This window comes from Mesoplodon bidens (assembly GCF_964165515.1).
Source record: "Mesoplodon bidens genome assembly, chromosome: 1".
In the NCBI taxonomy this organism is placed as follows: Eukaryota; Metazoa; Chordata; class Mammalia; order Artiodactyla; family Ziphiidae; genus Mesoplodon; species Mesoplodon bidens.
The window spans coordinates 179,019,842-179,043,324 of NC_138176.1; the positions used below are offsets into that span (position 1 = coordinate 179,019,842).

Sequence of the window (23,483 nt, forward strand, 5' to 3'; positions counted from 1 at the left end):
ACTTCCCTGAATTCCTGTATGCAAAATATTATGTGTCTAGAGAGAAGGTTCATAATGTCTTTCAGATTATCAGAGGCTCAAAGTAGATTAAGAACTAGAGGTAAAAAGGTCAGTAAAGAAAAAACTGTATACATTTTTAAGAACATTACAGGAGGTATTTCCATCTTATATACTTAGCTACAACTATGCATGTATAGTATGTACTATGCTTCTGTATCTATTATGACTGGGCCTATTTGTATAAGCTCAGAATATAAATTTAGCAAATGTTGTCAAAATGTTTGCTTTTACTTCACCGTTTTTGACCTGGAGTCCTTTATCAGTTTAGCTCAACAAACTTTTGTTGAGGATGTGTTCTGATGTAGGCCTTCTGCTAGATTCTGGAGATGCAGTGATGGCTTAAAACAGTCCTTGCCTTTGAGAATCTCACGGCGCATTGTAAAATAGAGACACATTTTAGTGTTCTGTGTGAACATGGAGAAGGCATCCTTAACATAGCTTAGGATATCAGTGAAGCTTCCTGAGGAAAAATGACCCTTGAATTAATTCTCTAGGGATGACTGGTAAAAAAAAGAAAGTTCAGTTAAAAGTATATGAGATAAGGATGAGTAGGCTCCCTCTGACTTTAACTTTGTCTTTTTTTCCTAGTCAGGCTGGCTTTATTATAAGAGTTTAATTTCAAAGCACTTGGGTCAGTAAAACTGCTGTGTCACTGAGTTGATACCTACTGTGTTACTGCTTCATATTTGCAGGCAAATGATGGACTATAGGAGTTGTAGGTGAATCTTTGCTCTAGTGTTAACTTGAGATCTGTATCTGATGTAAAGATTGTTCTGTTACTGCCAAGACTGCAGACTCGATCTTTTGTTGAGCTCTTTATAATGAGCTGTGGTTTTGAAATAGATGCCAGGGAAATTCTCCACTTTTACTTTGGTGGAAAAAAAAATCCTATTACTACAAGGAAGTGCTTATTAGTTTTTAAAGTATAGTTAAATTGCTCTAAACTATGGGAGGAAACCGCAACCTATTTAGTTACTACAAATAACTAAATAAAACGAAAAATAAGAGCTACCACCTCCCTCCCCCTCCCCTCCCCCAATGGGAGGAGTAGGCTTGCTTTGACTGAGATGTCTTGCTTTGATTGACCTATTTATTTATTTATTTATTTAACTTTTTATTTTATGTTGGAGTATAGTCGATTAACAATGTTGTGATAGTTTCAGGTGCACAGCAAAGGGACTCAGCCATACATAATGCATGTATCCATTCTCTCCCAAACTCCCCTCCCATCCAGGCTGCCATATAACATTGAGCAGAGTTCCCTGTGCTGTACAGTAGGTCCTTGTTGGTTATCCATTTTAAATATAGTAGTGTGTACATGTCGATCCCAAACTTCCTGACTATCACTTCCCCTTATCTTTCCCCGCTGGTAACCATAAGTTCATTCTCTAAGTCTGTGAGTCTGTTTCCGTTTTGTAAATAGGTTCATTTGTATCATTTCTTTTTAGATTCCGCATCATACAGTATTTGTCTTTCTCTGTCTGACTTACTTGACTCAGTATGACAATCGCTTGGTCCATCCGTGTTGCTGCAAATGACATTATTTCATTCTTTTTAATGGCTGAGTAATATTCCATTGTATATATATACCACATCTTTATCCATTCCTCTGTTGATGGAAATTTAGGTTGCTTCCATATCTTGGCTATTGTAAACAGTGCTGCAATGAACATTGGGGTGCATGTATCCTTTCGGGCCATGCTTTTCTCTGGGTATATGCCCAGGAGTGGGATTGCAGAGTCATATGGTAGCTCTATTTTTAGCTTTTTAAGGAACTTTCATACTGTTCTCCATAGTGGCTGTACCAATTTACATTCCCACCAACAGTGTATAAGGGTTCCCTTCTCTCCATACTCTCTCCAGCATTTATTGTGTGTGGATTTTTTGATGATAGCCATTTTGACTGGTGTGAGGTAATATCTCATTGTAGTTTTGATTTGCATTTCTCTGATAATTAGCGATGTTTAACATCTTTTCATGTGCCTCTTGGCCATCTGTATGTCTTCTTTGGAGAAATGTTTGTTTAGGTCTTCTGCCCATTATTTGATTGGGTTGTTTGTTTTGATGGTATTAAGCCTCATGAGCTGTTTGTAAATTTTGGAGACTAATCCCTTGTTGGTCACATCATTTGCAAATATTTTCTCCCAATCTGTGGGTTGTCTTTTCATTTTGTTTATGATTTCCTTTGCTGTGCAAAAGCTTTTGAGTTTAATTAGGTCCCATTTGTTTATTTTTGTTTTTATTTCCATTATTCTGGGAGATGGATCGAAAAAGATATTGCTGCGATTTATGTCAGAGAGTGTATTGCCTATGTTTTCCTCTAGGAGTTAAAGGGCCTAAGGTTGAAAATGAAATTTTGGTGTCAGGGTTAGGAAATCTCCCCAATCCATCTGTTACTTCTTTTGCTGTAGTTTAAAATCTTTTAGATTTGTTGCACCAAATAAAGATGATGGGTCAATCCCTTTCTTTAATACAGGGAACAATTGCTCCTTGCAATAAGAGCAAGATTTTTCTCTCCTTTCAGTATCATTATTTAAGATCATAAACATTTATTAGTAAACCTGTTATATCCCAGGTTCTTTGTTAGATTCTCGGGATTTAAGGATGACCAAGACATGATCCATATTCTTGAGTAACTCACAGTCTAGTGAGAGAGAGAAAGAAAAATGAAAACAAGTAAGCATGAGGAGGTACTGTTTTAATCTGACCCTTTATGGATTAGTAGAAGTATGGCAGGGAGATTGCTGTGGTCTGAATGTGTCTGCCCAGATTCATAAGTTGAAATCTTAATGTGCAATGTGATGGTCTTAGGAGGTGAGGCCTCTGAGAGGTGATTAGGTCTTCAGGGTTCCACCCTCATTACTGGGGTTAGTGCCCTTAGGAAAAAGATCCCGTAGAGCTCCCTAATCCCTTCCACCATATGAGGAGGTAGTGAGAAGTGGCCAGTCAGAAACCCGGAAGAGGGCCTGACAATGCTGACACCCTGATCTTGGACTTTTGGCCACCAAAACTGTGAGAAATAAATTTTTGTTGTTTATAAGCCACCCAGTCTGTGGTATTTTGTTATAGCAGACTGAATGGACTAAGACAGGGATAAAGTGATGATATCTATATGTGTGTGTATATGTATATGTATAAATGCATATACATATAGTCCTTCATTCATTGAGCATTTTTAAGCTGTCATTTCCTATACTGCGCATTTGCTGTGTGACAGCTACCTTAAAACTAAGCTGCTATAGGGGCTTCCCTGGTGGTCCAGTGGTAAAGGATCCACCTTCCAATTCAGGGGACGTGGGTTCGATCCCTGGTCGGGGAACTAAGATCCCACATGCCGTGGGGCAACTAAGCCCATGCGCCATAACTACTGAGCTCCCGCCACAACTAGAGAGCCCGCATGCCGCGAAGTAGAGCCCATGTGCTTTGGAGCCCGTGCTCCACAACTGCAGAGCCCATGCACCCTGGAGCCTGCGCGTCGCAACTAGAGAGAGAAAACCCACACGCCACAACTAGACAGAAGTCCGGCACTGCAACAAAGAGCCTGTGTGCTGTAACGAAAGATCCTGTGTGCCTCAACGAAGACCTCACATGCTGCAACTAAGACCTGACACAGCCAAAAAAATAATAAAATAAATAAATGTTAAAAAAAGAATGTAAAAACTTATTTTAAAAAATTAAGCTGCTTTAAATGTATTTATTCATTTAATTGTCATAATGGTCCTGCAAAATTGGTGATGTCATGTCCAGTGTTTAGTTGTAGCTTGGAGAAGTTATATGATTTATCTAAGATTTCACAGCTAGTAAGTTATGAAGACAGGATCTGAAACTGGGTCTTTACTCCAAATCCTTTGCCCTTTCCTCTTCTGTATCCCAGATACCATATTGAGCAGTGTAGTTACAAAAATGAAGAAGCCACAGCCTCCTATTTAAAAGAGCCATCTGAAAGAGAACAAACACATATATATGTTACAGGTGTTTTAAGCTACAAGGAGACAGAAGAGAGGATGGAGAGTTTTTCATGGAAGGTTAGGAAAAGTTTTTATAAAAGAAGTGATGTTCAAGCTCCCTGGGTGTTTCTTGGTTGAAATATCAGTATATTTGGAATTACTGCCAACTCAGTTGCAGGTTGATGCTCATTCTGAGCTCTGCATATGCAAGTTTTGGTTTCTTCCTTCTAACAATCCAGCTCATTGTAGAGGATTCAGAAAATGCAGTTACTGCTGTTGCATGGAAATCACCTAGATATTCAACTATGGGCACGTCCTAAAATCTCCTGTGGTTTTAGTATCTATTTACTGAATAATGAATTCAGTTCTGGGCAAAGGAAATTGCAGTCTGTATACAACTCAGAAGCTCAGAGGGTGATTGGAGATGAGTGATTAAACCTTAGTGTCTTCATCTATAGCTGAAATTATGCCTCACATAACTTCACAGATGTAGAAACTAATTGGCCTTTGCTTGTGAAGTGCTTTTTATTTTCTTAGGATTAGATTATAAAATTTTATGGGGTATTAAATAAATAGTGAATTGACCAACCCCCTACCTGTTCTTGCATGAAGTCATGGAGTTACACTTTATACAATTGAAGTGTTATGAATATGCTGAAAATTGAGAGGTAACGCAGTTAGCAGTTTAATATACTTGTGCAGTGATCCCTAATGTGTGTTAAGGAGCATGATGTTAACATGTGGATGAAAAGTTTCCATGACTAAAGGTGTTTGGGAAACCCTGAGCTAAACCATAAGCAATTTTCTTTACTATAGGACTTCTCATAGCTTATAAAATACTTGTTTTAATAATATACTAGTGCATCTTTGGCACTGTGCTAACCAGTGAGGATGCCAAGAGTATTAGTTACCTTCAGTCTTACTTTTCCTCTGAGCCTGAGATGTGTAGGTACAATTGCCTGCCTAACTTAACCATTTGGATGTCTAATAGGTATCTCAATTTGTGCAAAATCCATTTCCCCAGACCTATCTCAATAAATGGCTCATTTTCTACCTGCTTGATACTAAAAACCTAGGAGTCTTTCTTGATGGTCTTTTCTTCACCACTCTCCACAAATTCTGAAATCCAAAGTGAGTCCTATTGGTTCTACCTACAAATATTGGAATCTGGCTTCATCTTTCTGTCCCTGTTTGTCCAAGCAATCATTCTTTCATTCTTTCTTCTTTGTAGTTTCTTAACTGGCTTCTCTGTTTCTACTTTTGCCCTCCTCCCACTCAATTCTCTACATGGCAACTAGAATGATCCTTTTTAGACCATTAAATTAAGTCATGTTATACTTCCATTTTTTTTAATCTGCAAAGTTTTCACATTTATACTTAAAATGATAATCTAAATTCCATACTTTGGTCTCTAAAGTCTTAGCTAGTGTGGTTCTACAAGACTCTGATTTCTTATACCACTGTTGCCATCATTCATGCTGCCTTCATCACCATTACCTTCTTAACTCCTCTTCCTTGAAAAAGTCACTTTTGTGCTAGTTTATCCTATAAGCCTGGAATGCTCTTCCTTCTTCCCCAGATCATCCCATGGCTGATTCCTTCTTCTTGTCTTTCTGGCCTTAGGGAGGCCTTCTCTAACTACCTAACCTAATATAGTGCCTTGTCATATCACATTATTGGTCACATCATTCTGTTATTTTCATCATAGCACTTACCACTACCCAGTAGTGTTTTGTTGGTTTTACTTTTTCTTCTACCTCTTCTCCCCACCATGAAAGTAGAGATTCTCTTGTTCAGTGCTGTGTCCCAGGGCTTAGAACAGTGCTGCTTAGAATATAGTAAGTGGTCAGAATATGCTAGTTGGATGAAGGAATGCAAGAGTGAATAAATGGATGAAAGAGACTGACTTATTGAACTGGTGAGGAATGTTATTGGGAGGCTACTTTTTTTTTTAATAGTAAAGGTTTTTCTTTAAGCATTTTAAAATATTGAGCTGTAATTCACGTACTATAAAATTCTTCCTTAAAGTATACAGTTCAGGACTTCTCTGGTGGTCCAGTGGTTAAGACTCTGCACTTCCACTGCAGGGGGCACAGGTTCAATCCCTGGTTGGGGAGCTAAGATCCCACATGCTGCGTGTTGCGGCCAAAAAAAAAAGTATACAATTCAGTGGATTTAGTATATTCACAAAGTTGTGCAACCATCATAACTAATTCCAGAATATTTTCATCACACCCAACAGAAACCTTGCATCATTAGTAGTCATTCTCCATTTCTTCTTCTCCAGTCCCTGGCAACCACTAGTCTCCTTTCTGTCTCAATGGATTTGTCTATTCTGGACATTTCATATGAATGGAATCATAAAATATGTGATACTTCATATTTTGTGTCTGAATTTTTTTCTCAGCATGATAATATTGTCAAGATTCACCCATGTTATAACATGTTATCAGTACTTCATTCTTTTTTTATGGATAAATAATATTCCATTGTATGAATATACCATATTTTATTTATCTATGCATCAGTTGATGGACTTCTGGGCTGCTCACACTTTTTGGCTCTTATGAATAATGGTGCTGTGTACATTAATATACAAGTTTTTGTGGACATAAATTTCAGTTTTCTTGGGAATATACCTAATCATCTCTCCTCCCCTCCCCTGACCCCCTGGCAAGCACTGATTATTTTACTGTCTCTAAAGCTTTTCCAGAGTGGCTTGTATTTGGAATCATACACTATGTAGCCTTTTCAGTCTGACTTTCTTCACTTAACAATATTCAATTAAGGCTTCTTCATGGTTTTGTTTTTTATTTTTTTGTGGTTCCATAGCTTGTCTCTTTTTATTTATTTATTTTTATTTTTTATTTTTATTTTTTGCAGTACGCGGGCCTCTCACTGTTGTGGCCTCTCCCGTTGCGGAGCGCAGGCTCCGGACGTGCAGGCTCAGCGGCCATGGCTCACGGGCCCAGCTGCTCCACGGCATGTAGGATCTTCCCGGACCAGGGCACGAACCCGTGTCCCCTGCATTGGCAGGCAGACTCTCAACCACTGCGCCACCAGGGAAGCCCAGCTTGTCTCTTTTTAATCTCTGATCATAATATTCCATTTTATGGATGTACCACAGTTTATTGATTCACCTATTGAAAGGCATCTTGGTTGCTTGCCACTTCTACGACTATGATCGAAGTTGCTATAAACATCCACAGGCAGGTTTTTGGGTGGACATAGGTTTTCAGCTCAATTGGGTAAATACCTGAGTGGGTTTGCTAGGTTGTATGGAAAGATTCTGTTTAGCTTTGTAGCAAACTGCCAAACTGTCTTCCAAAGTGGCTGTGCCATTTTGCATTTTACATTCCTACCAGCAATGAATGTTGCTCTGCATCCTCATCAGCTTTTGGTATTGTCAGTTTTTTGGCTTGTAGCCACTTTAATAGGTGTGTAATGATATCTCATTGTTTAAGTTTGCAATTCCCTGATGACAAATGATGTTGACTGTCTTTTCATATGTTTATTTGCCATCTGTTTATCTTTTTTGGTAGGGTTTGTTCATATCTTTTGCCCATTTCTTCCTTGGGTTGTTTTCTTATTGTTGAATTTTAAGAACTTTTTGTATGTTTTGGATACAAGTGCTTTATCAGATATATGGTTTGCAAAGATTTTCTCCTAGTCTGTGTGCCTTACAGTGTCTTTCACAGAACAGAGTTTTTAATTTTAGTAAATTGCCTACAGAGGAACCTGCTCCTGAAAGCACTGAGCTTTAGCCTAATGTTAAATACCTGCTGCCACTTGCCTACTGCTCAGAAAAAGGTCAGCAGAGGAGGGTATTGGGATTCACTTGCTCAGAGACTCTGTATCACAGTGCTATATAATTCCTGAAGAGTCTCTTATGGTCCTTTCACTCTCCTGTAGTCCAGATTCTGAGCTTGAAGCACAGTGGGAACCACTCTTACCTTCACTGAGAAGGTAAGTCTTCTACTGGGCATGTTCTCTGAGTCTTCTACTGGGCACGTTCTAGGCTAGGTTTTTTTCAGACTTTCACTGTCACTGTATCTCATCAACTTTTTAATCTTACCAGATTTCCTCAATTTCTGATCTTCTCTTAGCTGAAATTCTTTCTTGCTTTCCAGAAATACTGAGGGTTTCTTTTTTTTTTTTTTACTCTCATAACATTAACAATAACAGCAACAGCACCACCAGTGATTAGTGATTTTAAAAGGATGTTAGGCAGAAATGTAAATAGATATGTCTGTTCAGATTGCTAACTTTCTGAATAAAGATTGTATTTTTGGTACTCGTAGCTTTTAGCCTTTAGCCTTTGACTTTATTATGTCTAGAACACATTCTACTTGATTTTGACAGTTTCTAACATTTTTTGCTGGTGCATATGTGTGTTTCTGAAAGTACAAATGTGTTTGGCAACGTTTTAGGGGAAATTACTCTCGTGAAATTGTATTTTTCCTTAATGGCAGTACTAAATATTCATATAAATTAGAAGAGGTGTGAAGAGAGGAAATGGAATTAGGTACTTTGAAGATTGTTTTTAAAAATGTACCTACTAATGACACTCTCAGTACAAATTAGCCTTGTGTTGTTTCATAAGTGACTTGATTAAACTTTGGTGATAGAGGAAGAAAATAGTTAGAAATAATTGGATAGAAAATAAAGGTAAGCATCATGTAGTGTTGGGTAGTGGATAAAAGAATGGGCTTTAAATATTTAAATCCTAGATTTAAATTCTGGCTCCTACTTTACCAATATTATAAGCTTGAGCAAATTATTTAAGTACTTTTAAGTCTCAGTTTTGTTACCCATAAAATAAAGTATAGCATGTACATCATAGAGTTATGAAGATTAAATGGGATATTGCATGTAAAATACTTAAGAGTACAAGGCCTGCAGTAAATATTAGTTAATATTAATCATCATCATTACTATCCTAGTGTAGGAGTTCTCAGCCTGAAGTTGACTGGAACTATCAATTAACAAGTATTTATCAAGTATCTGATCTCTAGTATTGGATTTAGACCTATAGAAGGAGCTACTGTTGTGAATATCAGGTTGGTACCTTGAGGTGGAACAAAGTGAGCTAATATTAGTGGAGTTCTTACCACAGGGTTCAATAGTAAGGTAGATGTTATTATTCCAAGCTGAGGCTTGGTAATGTTAAGTAACTTGAAGATAATGGACTGTTTTTGAGTCCCACTTCTGCCATTTAATTTAGCTAGGTGGTCAGAGTAAGTCACTTAACTTTGAAGGTATGGAGTTATTGACACAAATAAGTTGATGTTAATTTACTTCTAATTTTGAATATACTGACATGTTCTTCAGTGTCAAAATATACACATCTGTATTCTTCTAACCCTTACTAGTGCCCCTGTTTTGAGTTCTCTGTAAATCCGCTCCCCCCCCAATTCCTTCAGCCTTACGATTCTCCAGTCCAACTTAGAAAATATCAATTTTGTTGATAGTTGGATTGAACAATAAAGGGTTAAAATTGAGGGTAATGAGGGTGTGACTGTGTTGAGATAGTAAGAAATGGTTTATGAGAATAAATGTAGGTGTCACAGTGGAGACTAATCTATTTAGGGTCTCAAAGAGGAAATAAATGAAGCTTTTGAAATTTACAAAAGGTGATCAAGTTGGGTGACTAATTATAAGGGATACCTGTTCAGAGTTTTCCCTTTAGACTCAGTTATTTACCTTTCAAGCCATCCTGTCTTGCTCTAGAAACTGATTGTCCTTCAAATATGAGTAAGAGGACTAGAATAAACAAACCTGACTCCTGGATTTGGAAAGAAAAGACCTCAGTGTAATGCTGTGAATTGTCAGTCACATTTACATTCTAATCAGAAAGCTCCAAACTCTCATATAGTTATGATGCCCTGTTGGGAGCTGTACAAGAGAAACTAGCAATTGAATCCCTGTCCTCTAAGACCAAAAAAGTATATAGCTACTCTCATACATTGTTAATGGGTTTTAAAAGGGTACAACTTATTTTTTGGGAAAAAATAGACCTTATATAAAAATTTAAAATGTATGTGCTCTTTAGCACAGCAATTTTGTCTCTACGAATTTATCTTTCATAATATGAGGATACTTACTACAGCATTTTTTTGTTTTGTTTTGTTTTTTATAGTTTAAAACGCTCTTGGAATCATAGTGGTTTTTTTTTTAACTTATTTATTTATTTATTTATTTATGGCTGCGCTGGGTCTTAGTTGCAGCACACGGGATCTTAGTTGCGGCACGCATGTGGGATCTAGTTCCCCCACCAGGGATTGAACCTGGGCCCCCTGCGTTGGGAGTGCAGAGTTTTACCCACTGGACCACGAGGGAAGTCCCTGTGGCACTGTTTGAAGTAACAAATAACTGGAAACAACCTAAACGTTTATCAGTAGGTGACTGATTGAAAATATTATATACCTATATAAGGAAATATTATTCGGTCTTTAAAAAGAATAAAGTAGATCTACTTCTACCTTAATACACAACAATATTCTGGATATATTAAGTGAAAAACATTATTTAGTATACTATAGTATGCAACAACTGTATAAAACAGGCACAGTCATTCTTATGCTTGTATAGACATAGACTCTCTGGAAGGATACACAAGATATTTCTTCTGATACAGAAATTTCTTCTGAGGGGGTGGGGTGGGTGGGAGGGATACATACTTTCTGTTATTGAAAATGTTTTTGAATATTTGCATCAAATGTCTTAACCTGTCATGTGAGATATATTTGCATTTGGCCACATACATTGTTACCTTAAGAACTTGCACTCGGGGCTTCCCTGGTGGTGCAGTGGTTGAGAGTCCGCCTGCCGATGCAGGGACGCGGGTTCGTGCCCCGGTCCGGGAAGATCCCACATGCCGCGGAGCGGCTGGGCCCGTGAGCCATGGCCGCTGAGCCTGCACGTCTGGAGCCTGTGCTCCGCAACGGGAGAGGCCACAACAGTGAGAGGCCCGGGTACCGCAAAAAAAAAAAAAAAAAAAAAAGAACTTGCACTCATTGATGAGGATTTTTGTGTACATGCTTTGATACTTGTACTTTTGAACTTGAGGACTGACTCTCTTAATCTTTTGACATGGGAATAAGGAGCAGTATTGAACCATCACCCCTTCCAGGGTAGGGTGCATCCTGGTTGAAGTTTCAGGTAGTTGAAGAAAAACTGAATATAGTTTTAAAAAAGAACATTTAAAAAATCAGAATACTGAAATGCTTAATTATTCTGCCTGAATAAAGCAGAAGGGTCAGAAAGAGGGGGAATTTGATGGAGGACTTGAAAGCATTTTGGAAGTGTGAATGTACATGGAAATGTGGAACCGAGGAGGGAGTCCTCAGGGAACTAAAAACATTTTATAAACATTATCTCATCTCTAAATTATACCCTTTTGTAGAAAGTTATTTTCCATACTTTCAAAAAACAAAGTAAAGAAATTGAAGCCCAGATGATAATTTGTGGTTTCCTAAGTAATATAAGAAGAAAATAGCAAAATGAGGACTAGCACCTTGTTTTCTTGATTTCCCGCCCAGCCCCATGATTATTCTGAGATCACCTGAACCGTGACATGGGAATAGCACCAAAAACCAAACCAAAACATTTAAAAAATTCTATTTGGAACTTGATGTGTAAGAGCATTTGTTTCCAAAGTAAGGTTATATTTTCCCCAGTCTTAAGAGACAAGGATGGGAATAGGGGTTGAATACAGCTTTGTACATTGCACTACCATTTCTTTCTTCTTTTTTTTTTTTTTTTTTTTTTTTTTGCGGTACGCGGGCCTCTCACTGTTGTGGCCTCTCCCGTTGCGGAGCACAGGCTCCGGAGGCGCAGGCTCAGCGGCCATGGCTCCCGGGCCCAGCCGCTCCGCGGCATGTGGGATCCTCCCGGACCGGGGCACGAACTCGTGTCCTGTGCATCGGCAGGCGGACTCTCAACCACTGTGCCACCAGGGAAGCCCCCATTTCTTTTTTTTTACTATGAGTCATTCTGGTTCAGAAAAAGGAAGGATACTAACATTTGCACAGCATTTTACAGCTTTAGAAACTTTTTTCACTTTTATTATTTTCTCATTTTGCAGCTCTTTATGATACAGGTAGTGGTAATGTTTTGTTATTGTTATTAGGCTTTCACTATTAAAAAATAGGCTCGAGAAAGTTGGGTAATTTGCTTGACATAACACAGCTGGTAAGTGTCAAAACTGGCCTTTACAAAATCAAACTCAGATTTTTTTTTTCTTTCTACCCAAGTATTAGGTCTTTGAGGTATATTTGTTTAGCTTTGTGGAAGACCAATTCTGGGTGGGTCATCAATCAAGAAAACATTTGGAAACCTAAAACTTGAAGGGACAGTGGTTGAATAAATAGGTGGTTCAGGGGAGCAGGGGAGGCTCTGACCCTCCTGGGTGGAAGCACTGCTGATGTGCTTGTTGTTCTCATGTACTCTGCCAGCCCTTTTCAGAGCAGCTTGTCACCTCAGTTGCTGCACCGGTCTCAGCAGTGGGCTAATTAAAGGGAATGTACTTAACACTAGGCCTGAAGACATGCACCAGATTGATGTTAGGAGAGCTATTTTTGTAGTTAATCATACATAAATTAGTGAAATGTCTTTTTGTAAAAAATATTGGTGAAGTTTATTTCTCACACTAAATTTTGGTAAAGGATGAGAAGGAGCAGGAAAATGAAATAAGCTTCCAGCTTGGTAGGCATAATGAGCTTTTCTACGTTTTCATATTTTAGAGATGCTGGGAGAGAATTTGGCATTTAATACATTGTCTGATTAAACTGAAGAAGAGTTTCCACACTCTAGTGTGGGTCCAGACCCTGTGTCTAATATTGACTTTGGGGTTTACTCTGAGTGCAATGGAAAGCCACTGAGTGGCTTTAAGCAGAGGAGTAACATCATCTGATTAGTGTTTGTAAAGAGATCCTGGGCTGTTGAGTAGATATATCTGGCAGGGAGAGGGACCAAGGTTAGAGTTGAGGAGCATCACTTTACTCTAAATAAACACCTGAGACACCTACATATAAATGAGAATACCATTATCTTAGAGTGAAAAATACCTGTCATTTGAATTGGATATTTGGGTTGACTAGTAAGTAGATTCTTAGTTTCTCTAAGGATTCTCAATATTTTTTGAAAACTCCTCAGGTGATTCTAAAATGCAGCCAGGGTTAAAAACTACTGCTTTATCTTGGGAAAAAAGGAGAGATCTTGGGGGTAAGCTTGGGAGAAGGGGGTTAAAAGTGAAAAGCCTTGGAGAGCTTGGAAAGTATAACTATTGTTTATCTGTTTTCTTTGGAATTTTATTTTCAAATTCGTATGTTCAAATGTCTGAATGTTAACGGTAGTATGAATTTAGTAACATTAAACTTTAGATAATTCCTACTTATCCAGCTTCTTCTAATTCATTCTTTCCCTATCTGTTCCTTTTCATAAGAAGAGCAGGGGAGTATTGAGAATGGATGACTAGAATATAATACAATTTGATAAGAATTTGCCAGCATTGGGGCTTCCCTGGTGGCGTGGTGGTTAAGAATATGCCTGCCAATGCAGGGAACACGGGTTCAAGCCCTGGTCCAGGAAGATCCCACATGCCGTGGGGCACCTAAGCCCGCGAGCACAACTAGTGAGCTCGAGTGCCACAACTACTGAAGCCCGTGTGCCTAGAGCCCATGCTCCGCGGCAAGAGAAGCCACTTCAATGAGAAGCCCACACACTGCAACGAAGAGTAGACCCTGCTTTCTGCATCTAGAGAAAGCAGACAGCAATGAAGACCCAATGAAGCCATAAATAAATAAATAAATAAATAAATAAATAAATTTATATATAAAAAAGGGGCTATCCGTTTGAACATCTCTTTAAAAAAGAATTTGCCAGCATTAACAGAAGAATCCATCTCTTAAAAACTCTTAAAACCATTTCTAAGATGAGTTTCCATTGATTCATTTAAAAATATATTTCTTTGTGTATACATACACACATTTAGAAATTTGAGCAACCATATTAATGTCTAGCTACTTATCTGCATACCTGGGATTCTGAGTTAAGATTGCTGTTGCTTCCTATAATTGGATAGAAGCACATGTAGCTTTTCTTTCTTGCTCTAGGATTTTTGTGCTTTATTGATATAAAATTATATATGTGTTTTATACAAAGGAAACAAGTTATTTGTGTTAGGCTGAGAGACTTAGAATAGGGGTAAAAAGGAATACAATGACTAAAGATTATCACAAAAGTACTTTTTGTTTTTTGTTTTAAATATTTATTTATTTATTTATTTGGCTTCACCGGGTCTTAGTTGTGGCACACAGGATCTTCTTTGTGACGTGTGGGATCTTCGTTGCGGCACTTGGGATCTTTAGTTGTGGCATGCAGGCTCTTAGTTGCAGCACGCAGGATCTAGTTCCATGACCAGGGATCAAACCCGGGCCCCCACATTGGGAGCACAGAGTCTTAACCACTGGACCACCAGGGAAGTCCCCAGTACTTTTTTGTTTTTATAGATTACAATTTATAATCCTGAATCAGTAATTTATTGTTAGATTAGTTAGTTGGGTTAGTTATAGCTAAAAATTCTTTTTCTCCTTTGGAGTTACAGTAGGGAATGTAGAGAAGGTTTGTAGGAGTTTTGGGTGATCAAACACAGTAGTTACAACAGTGATGTTGCCAGGATTTAATGTAGCCGGTACAATTTAGGGCTGTTTATTTGTGGACTTTTAGGATCACCACTGTTATTTTATGCAGTAATATATTATAGTAGACTCTATTGAAAGTCATGCCTTAAACACTGATGTGCCTTTTTCTTCTTTTCTATTCATAGTGGTAGTCGCTCCTCTAAAACGTTTAAACCAAAGAAGAACATACCAGAAGGTTCTCACCAGTATGAGCTCTTAAAGCATGCAGAGGCCACACTGGGCAGTGGAAACCTCCGGATGGCTGTCATGCTTCCTGAGGGGGAAGATCTAAATGAGTGGGTTGCAGTGAACAGTAAGTAGCCTTTCTGTTTCTCAGTAGACTGTAAGTTAGGTTAGTAGCCTCACTGTAGGTGAGCGTTGGAGTGCTCTCTATTCTAGGATTTAGTTAGCAACCTAATACCACAAGATAGTGGTACCTCAATTTACTTTAACCTTTATGGTATTTTATTTCTGAATATGGAGTTACATGAAATTCTTATCTCCTGTTATCATGTAATACAAAGCACAGATTTACCATCTTCATTGGAAAAAATGATAGTAATAGCAGCAATTAAAGTTTATGGAACACTGTGGCACTCTGCTATTCTTTCTACATGAATTATTTTTATTTATTTATTTTATTGAAGTTTATTTGATTTATGGTATTAGTTTCAGATGTATAACATAGTGATTCAATATTTTTAGATTATACTCCATTTAAAGTTATTACAATATAATGGCTATATTTCCCTGTGCTGTACAATATACCTTTGTGGCTTATTTATTTGATACTTGCTGGTTCATAGCTCTTAATCCCCTACCCCTGTCTTGCTCCTCCTCCATTCTCTCTCCACACTGGTAACCACTTGTTTGTTCTCTATATCTGTGAGTCTATTTCTGTTTTGTTATATTCATTCATTTTATTTTTTAGATCCCACATGTAAATGATATCATACAGTATTTGTCTTTCTGTGTTTGACTTAACTTCACTAAGCATAATACCTTCCAGGTCCATCCATGTAGTTGCAAATGGTAAAATTTCATTCTTTTTTATGGCTGAGTAATATTCCATTGTGTGTGTGTGTGTGTGTGTGTGTGTGTGTGTGTGTGAGAGAGAGAGAGAGAGAGATAAAGAAGATGTGGTGTTTATATATATGTATATATGCATACACACACACACACCATTATCCATTTATCTGTTTATGGACACTTAGGTTGCTTCCATATCTTGGCTCTTAGCCTCCATATGCTGCTATGAACATTGGGGTACATGTATCTTTTCAAATTATTGTTTTTATTTTCTTCTACATGGATTATTTTATTTCATCTTTACAACCTCATGATGTAGGTACTATTATTATCCCAGTATATAGATAAGAAAGCTGAGACAGAAAGATTGTAGTAATGTGCTTAGGTTATACAGCTATTGAATGCTAGGGCCTGGGCTCAAATATAGAGCTCTAAAATTTCAGAGACTGTGTTTTAACCCCTATGTTAAATTGCCTCTTTCAGTAGCATACTTAGTTATTTGTCTAAACTATGCTTTAAAAAGAAAAAAAGACAATTCAATAGTGATCTTATGAAATTAGTGAAATATGTTTATGATATATTCTTAACCTCTAGAAAGAAAAAAATATAAGTAAAAAATAAATATATTCTTGGGAATTAAGCCAGAGTAAGTTGGGGAATAAAAGTGGTACTTAAAAAAAAATTTTTTTTAATTTTATTTTGATTCTTTTCTCTCTCTCCTTTTTAAAATTAATTAATTAATTAATTTTTGGCTGTGTTGGGTCTTCATTGTTGTGTGCGGGCTTTCTCTAGTTGCAGACAGAGGGGGCTACTCTTCGTTGTGGTGGATGGCCTTCTCATTGCGGTGGCTTCTCTTGCTGAGGAGCACAGACTCTAGGCGCGCGGGCTTCAGTAGTTGTGGCTCACGGGCTCTAGAGCACAGGCTCAGCAGTTGTGGTGCACGGGCTTAGTTGCTCCTGGCATGTTGGATCTTCCTAGACCAGGGCTTGAACCTGTGTCCCCTGCATTGGCAGGCGGATTCTTAACCACTGTGCCACCAGGGAAGCCCAAAAGTGGTACTTTTAATATTCAAGGTTTATCAGCATTGGTGAAGAAATTAATAGAATTTTATAACTGGAGGAAATTTATATGACTCTAGTTATAATAAATGAAATTTAATTGAAAATATACACTAAATGCCTAGGCTTTGATTAAGGAAAAACAGAGCAGTATTTTTACTGTAATATTTGATGGTATCTTATTGTAATTTGAAACATATCATGGGATTTATAAATTGAGCTGACACCCACTAACTTTTAGGAACCTAAAGTATTTTACTGAGATGTCTTAAAACCTTACTGTGACAGCAGTTCTGTAAGAGCAGTATTATTAGAGTATGGTTTAGTTACTAGAGAGTTACCAGAGAGTTTAGTTACTAAAGAGATAAAGTGATTTGTTTGCTTTATTGATGAGAGTCATCTAACCTATAAGATAGTTCTATGACACTTTAAGGACAATATTCAGAATAAGTTTCCAATATATGTGTACATCCTTTTTTTGGGTACTTGTTTGTGCCTTTTTGTACCACTTATTTGAGAGCTCATTTTCTAATTTTAGAAATCTAAGGAAAGCAGTGTAGAGCTTCTGTACTACATGAGATTGTGACTTTTAAGTATAAAAGCAGATCATTGTTTTCTGTCTGTATTCTCTCTTGTCTCAATTATCAGAACTGAGTGTCTGTACTATTGAAATGTCTAGAACTTCAGGAACTTATAAAATTTCACAGACATTTTGAAGTTACAGCCAGAAAAAAATTGCTTTGAACTGAAGTGTTTGAACATCCCCATAGAACATAGAATTCTGCCTTTAAAATACAGCAGTTGACTGAAATATTGGATTGCAATTTTTTTCTTATTTATAGTAATCTTTCCAAGTGACACTTGATGAAGTGAATAGGATTTGAGGCTAGATAGATAATTTCCATTCACTGACAGTGATTAAGTAAACATTTCGGGTACATAAAAGAGTGAAGGGGATTTGTTGATAAGATTGGCATCTTAATGGCCTTTTTCCTTCAGTTTACTTGCCAGATGAAGATAAATGGTAGAAGATGGGAAATTTTACAAATTCAACAACTAGTCTCATAGCCAGAAACCAGAGGCTGGTTTTGAACATTCTGCTGCTAGAAAGAGTGATAGCTTAAAGAAGATACAAGGTTCAGACTTCTGGAAAAAGTGGGTGGATGGCTTATTGTTAATTTTTGTGGCACAGAATCTTGAGGCCATATCTTCATTTGTGGAAGAAAACTAACAATTACTAGATGTCTACTTTATGGTAGACACATATTTTGTTTTTTAGCACTCTGCAGTAAACTGAATTTTAAAGGTAGGAAACTGAGATTCAGGGAAGTTAAGTAACTCAACTATTCAGTATAGAGTTGGGATTCAAAGCCGTAGGTTACCCACTGTTCATGTGGAGGACAACCCGATTAAAAATGGGCAGAAGACCTAAATAGACATTTTCACAAAGAAGACATACAGATGGCCAACAGGCACATGAAAAGATGCTCAGCATCACTATTCATCAGAGAAATACAAATCAGAACCACAATGAGATATCACCTTATACCTGTCAGAATGGCTCTCATCAAAAAGATCACAAATAACAAATGTTGGTAAGGATGTGGAGAAAAGGAAACCCTACAGTGCACTCTTGGTGGGGATGTAAATTGGTGCAGCCACTATGGAAAACAATATGGAGTTTTCTCTAAAATTAAAACTAGAAATACCATATGATCCAGCAATTCTACTGCTGGATGTATATTTTAAGAAAATGAAAACATTAATTTGAAAAGATATATGTACCCCAGTGTTCATAGCAGCATATGAAAGCCAATAGCCAAGATATGGAAGCAACCTAATTGTATATCAACAGATGAATGGATAAAGAAGATGTGGTGTATAGACACACACACGCACACACGCACACACGCACACACACACAATGGAATATTACTGAGCCATAAAAAAGAATGAAATTTGCCATTTGCAACAACATGGATAGACCTGGAGGGTATTATGCTTAGGGAAATAAATCAGAGAAAGACAAATATTTTATGTTATCACTTATATATGGAATCTAAAAAATAAAAAAAGAAGAATGAATATAACAAAACAGAAAGAGACTCACAGATACAGAATAAACTAGTAGTTACCAGTAGGGAGAGGGTAGGTGGGAGGGGTAAGATAGGGGTAAGGAATTAAGAGGTACAAACCTCTATGTATAAAAGAAATCAGTTACAAAGGTATATTGTACAGGACAGGGACTATAGCCAATATTTTATAATAACTTTAAATGGAGTGTAATCTATAAAAATATTGAATCACTATGTACACCCAAAACTGATAAAATATTGTAAATCAATTATACTTCAATTTTAAAAAGAAAAGAAAAGAAAGAAAGAACACCAGTCTTTCTAAAGCTTTTATGTGGAAAGGAGAAAATACTAGTGTTATGAGTTCTATGTGGACATGTAAGAAAGGAAACCAGGTTATCTAACTTACGAACTTAGATGTAAAAATCCTAATAAAAATATTAGCAGATTGAATCTAGCAATACTTAAAAATTATAACACATCATGACCAAATTGTTCTTATTCCTAGAATACAAGGTTGGCTAACACTTGCAAATCAGTTGTAATTCACCGCATTAGCCAAAATAAAGGAAGAGGAAGAAATCATATGATTATCTCAGTATAAGCAGAAAAAACATTTGGTAAAATTTAAAATCAATTCGTAATAAACTTATGAAATAAAAGTTGAGAACTTTTTTCTGATAAAGCATATCTACAATAAAGATACAGCAAACATCATATTTGATAATGAAATGTTGAAGTTTTTTCTCAGATTAGGAATGAGTTAAGGTTAGCCACCATCACCACTTTCCTGGAGTTTTAGCCAATGCCATAAGGCAGGAAAAAGAATAAAAGATAATAATAACTGGAAAGGAAGAAACAACATTTATGTTCATAGCCAACATGAATGAATGTTGACAAACCAAAAGACCATGATTTTATTGCTACACCATCACTATTATTATGAATAGGTAAATTTAATAAACTTGTTGGCTTTGAGGTCAATATAAAAAAATTATGAGTAGAATAAAAATTATAAAAAAACAAGGAATAAGAGTTTTCCAGTGAAACATATGGAAAACTATTCCTTTATGATTGGTGCTTTCTGTGCTCTTCTTAAGAAATATTTGCATGCCAAAGTTCATGGACATATTTTTCTATGTTCTTTTAAACTTTATTGTCTTGCCTTTCACATTTAGATGTATGATCTACTTGGAATTGCTTTTCAGGTATTGTGTGAGTAAAGAGTCAAGTTTTATTCTTTTCCATAGAGATAACCAATAGACTCAGAAACCATCTCACATTTTTTTATGGTGTTGTCTTTTTCTTAGTGATCTATAGAAGTTCTTTGTATATTCTGAATATAAGATTTTTATTGATTATATGTGTTGCAAATAATTTCTCCCACTCTTGCTTGCCTTTTTATTCTCTTAAGGGAGTCACTTAATAAACAGAAGCTCCTAAATTCAGTGAGGCAAATATTGTTTGTTTGTATTATTTTCACCTGTTCGTTGGTGAGGAAGGAACACTGATAGAGCTGAGATTCTGCTGGAATAAAAGGTTGTTTGAGTAAAATTAAAATTTAGCCTTTTACTTATAACTGATATTTGCTTTGCAGCTGTAGATTTCTTCAATCAGATCAACATGCTTTATGGAACAATCACAGATTTTTGTACAGAAGAAAGTTGTCCAGTGATGTCAGCTGGCCCAAAGTAAGACATGATTCATGATCAGTTCTCATTTTTACTTTATCATACAGTTCTTAGATAAGAAGAAAATTTCTGACCTTATAATTTCTGTATTTAGCATCTCCTTCAGTGATTTACCAATGACTAATACTTTTTTTTTTCAGTCTTCTTTTTTTTTTTAATTAGTTTCTGCTTTATAACAAAGTGAATCAGTCATACATATACATCTGTTCCCACATCCCTTCCCTCATGCATCTCCCTCCCTCCCACCCTCCCCATCCCACCCCTCCAGGTGGTCACAAAGCACCGAGCTGATCTCCCTGTGCTCTGCGGCTGCTTCCCACTATCTATCTACCTTACGTTTGGTAGTGTATATATGTCCATGCCTCTCTTTCGCTTTGTCACAGCTTACCCTTCCCCCTCCCCATATCCGCAAGTCCATTCTCCAGTGGGTCTGTGACCAATGACTAATACTTTGAGTCCAGATTCCTTAACCTGAGCTTTATAGGCCTCCCTATTGTATTGTCCTCCATCCTGCCTTTCTTCTGTTTGCTTATACCTCTCTATCCAAATATTTTTTAAAATCGAAATATAGTTGATATACAATATTATGTTTCAGGTGTATTGCATAGTGATTTGACATTTCCATACATTATGAAATGATCATCATGATAAGTTTACTAACCATCTGTTCCCATACAAAGTTATTACAGTGTTATTGACCATACTCCTTATGTTGAATATTATATTCCCATGACTTATTTATTTTATAATTGGAGGTTTGTATCTTTAAATCCCTTTCATCTATTTTGCTCTATTCCCACCCCGCTCCCTTCTGGCAACCACCCTTCTGTGTGCTGTATCTGTGAGTTTGTTTTCTAGATTTCACATGTAAATGAGATCATATGGTGTTTGTTTTATTCTGCCTGACTTATTTTACTTAGTGTAATACCCTCTAGATCCATCCGTGTTGTCCCAAAGGGCAAGATTTCTTTCCTTTTTTTTTTTTTTCTTTTGTGGTACGCAGGCCTCTCACTGTTGTGGCCTCTCCCGTTGCGGAGCACAGGCTCCGGACGCACAGGCTCAGCAGCCATGGCTCACGGGCCTAGCTGCTCCGTGGCATGTGAGATCTTCCCAGACCGGGGCACGAACCCATGTCCCCTGCATCGGCAGGTGGACTCTCAACCACTGTGCGCCACCAGGGAAGCCCCCCCGCCTTTTTATGGCTAAGTAATATTCCATTGTGTGTGTGTGTGTGTGTATACACACACACCCCACATCTTCTTCATTCATCTGTTGATGGACACTTAAATTACTTTAATATTTTAGGTACTGAAAATAATGCTGCAATGAAAAACGGGTTGCATATATTTTTTCAAATTAATGTTTTTGTTTCCTTTGGGTAAATACCCAGAAAAGAAATTGCTGGATCTTATGGCAGTTCTATTTTAAATATTTTGAAGAACCTCTATACTTTTCTCCATACTGGGTGCACCAATTTGCAATTCCACCAACAGTGCATAAGGGTTCCCTTTTTGTCACATCCTTGCCAATACTTGTTATTTGTTGTCTTTTTGATAATAGCCATTCTAACAGGTGTGAGAAGTATCTCATTGTGGTTTTAATTTGCATTTCCCTCATGATTGGTGAGGTTGAGCATCTTTTCATTTGTCTCTTGGCCATGTGTATGTCTTTGGGAAAAATGTCTATTCAGGTCCTCTGCCTGTTTTTTAATTGGGTTGTTTATTTATTTATTTTTGATGTTGAGTTGTATGAATTCTTTGTATATTTTGTATATTAACCCCTTATTGGATATATCACTTGCAAATATCTTCTCCCATTCAGTAGGCTACCTTTTCATTTTGTTGATAGTTTCCTTACTGTGCAAAAACCTTTTTAGTTTAATGTGGTACCATTTATTTATTTTTGCTTTTATTTCCTTTGCCTGAGAAGACAGATCCAAAAAATATTGCTAAGACTGATTTCAAAGAGTTTTCTTCTAGAAATTTTATGGTTTCAGGTCTTACATTTAAATCTTTAATTTATTTTATTTTATTTTATTTATTTATTTTTAAAAATATTTGTTTATTTGGCTGCTCCAGGTTTTAGTTTTGGCATACGGGATCTTTGTTGCAGCATGCAGGATCTTTAGTTGCGGCATGTGGAATCTTTTACTTGTGGCATGTGGGCTCTTCATTGTGGCATGCAGGATCTAGTTCCCTGACTAGGGCTTGAACCCGGGCCCCCTGCATTGGGAGTGTGGAGTCTTAACCACTGGACCACCAGGGAAGTCCCTCTTTTTTTTCGGTACGTGGGCATCTCACTGCTGTGGCCTCTCCCATTGCGGAGCACAGGCTCTGGACGCACAGGCTCAGCAGCCATGGCGCACGGGCCCAGCCACTCCGCGGCATGTGGGATCTTCCCGGACCGGGTCACGAACCCGTGTCCCCTGCATCAGCAGGCGGACTCTCAACCACTGCACCACCAGGGAAGCCCCCTCGTTTTTATTTTAGTTTATGTTTGTACATGGTGTGAGAAAGTAGTCCAGTTTTATTCTTTTGCATGTAGCTCTCCAGTTTTCCCAATGTCATTTATTGAAGGGGCTGTCTCTTTTCCCCTGTTGTATATTTTTGCCTCCTTTGCAGATTAATTGACCGTTTAAGTGTAAGTTTGTTTCTGGACTCTCTATATTCTATTTCATTAATCTGTGTTTCTCCTTTTGTGCTTGTACCATACTGTTTTGATTATTATAGCTTTGTAGTATAGCTATAGTATACTCTATGTATGTATGTTTGAAATAGGCAGTGTGATACCTTCACCTTTGTTCTTCTTTCTCAAGATTGCTTTGGCTATTTGGAGTCTTTTATGTTTCTGTACAAATTTCAGAATTAACTTGTTCTAGTTCTGTGAGAAATGCCACTGTTATTTTGATAAAGATTGCCTTGAATCTGTAGATGGCCATGGG

The 23,483-nt window shown here is 37.3% G+C and overlaps 1 protein-coding gene across 1 annotated transcript in view; it reads left to right on the plus strand.

Annotated features, from left to right (window-relative positions):
- MOB1B (MOB kinase activator 1B) overlaps positions 1–23,483 on the plus strand; it is a 63,097-nt gene that overhangs the window by 29,035 nt on the left and 10,579 nt on the right. Inside the window, exons 3-4 of the mRNA XM_081248808.1 lie at positions 14,836–15,002; positions 20,449–20,542. Coding sequence (XP_081104934.1) covers positions 14,836–15,002; positions 20,449–20,542 — 261 coding nt within the window. The remainder of the gene's footprint in view (positions 1–14,835; positions 15,003–20,448; positions 20,543–23,483) is intronic.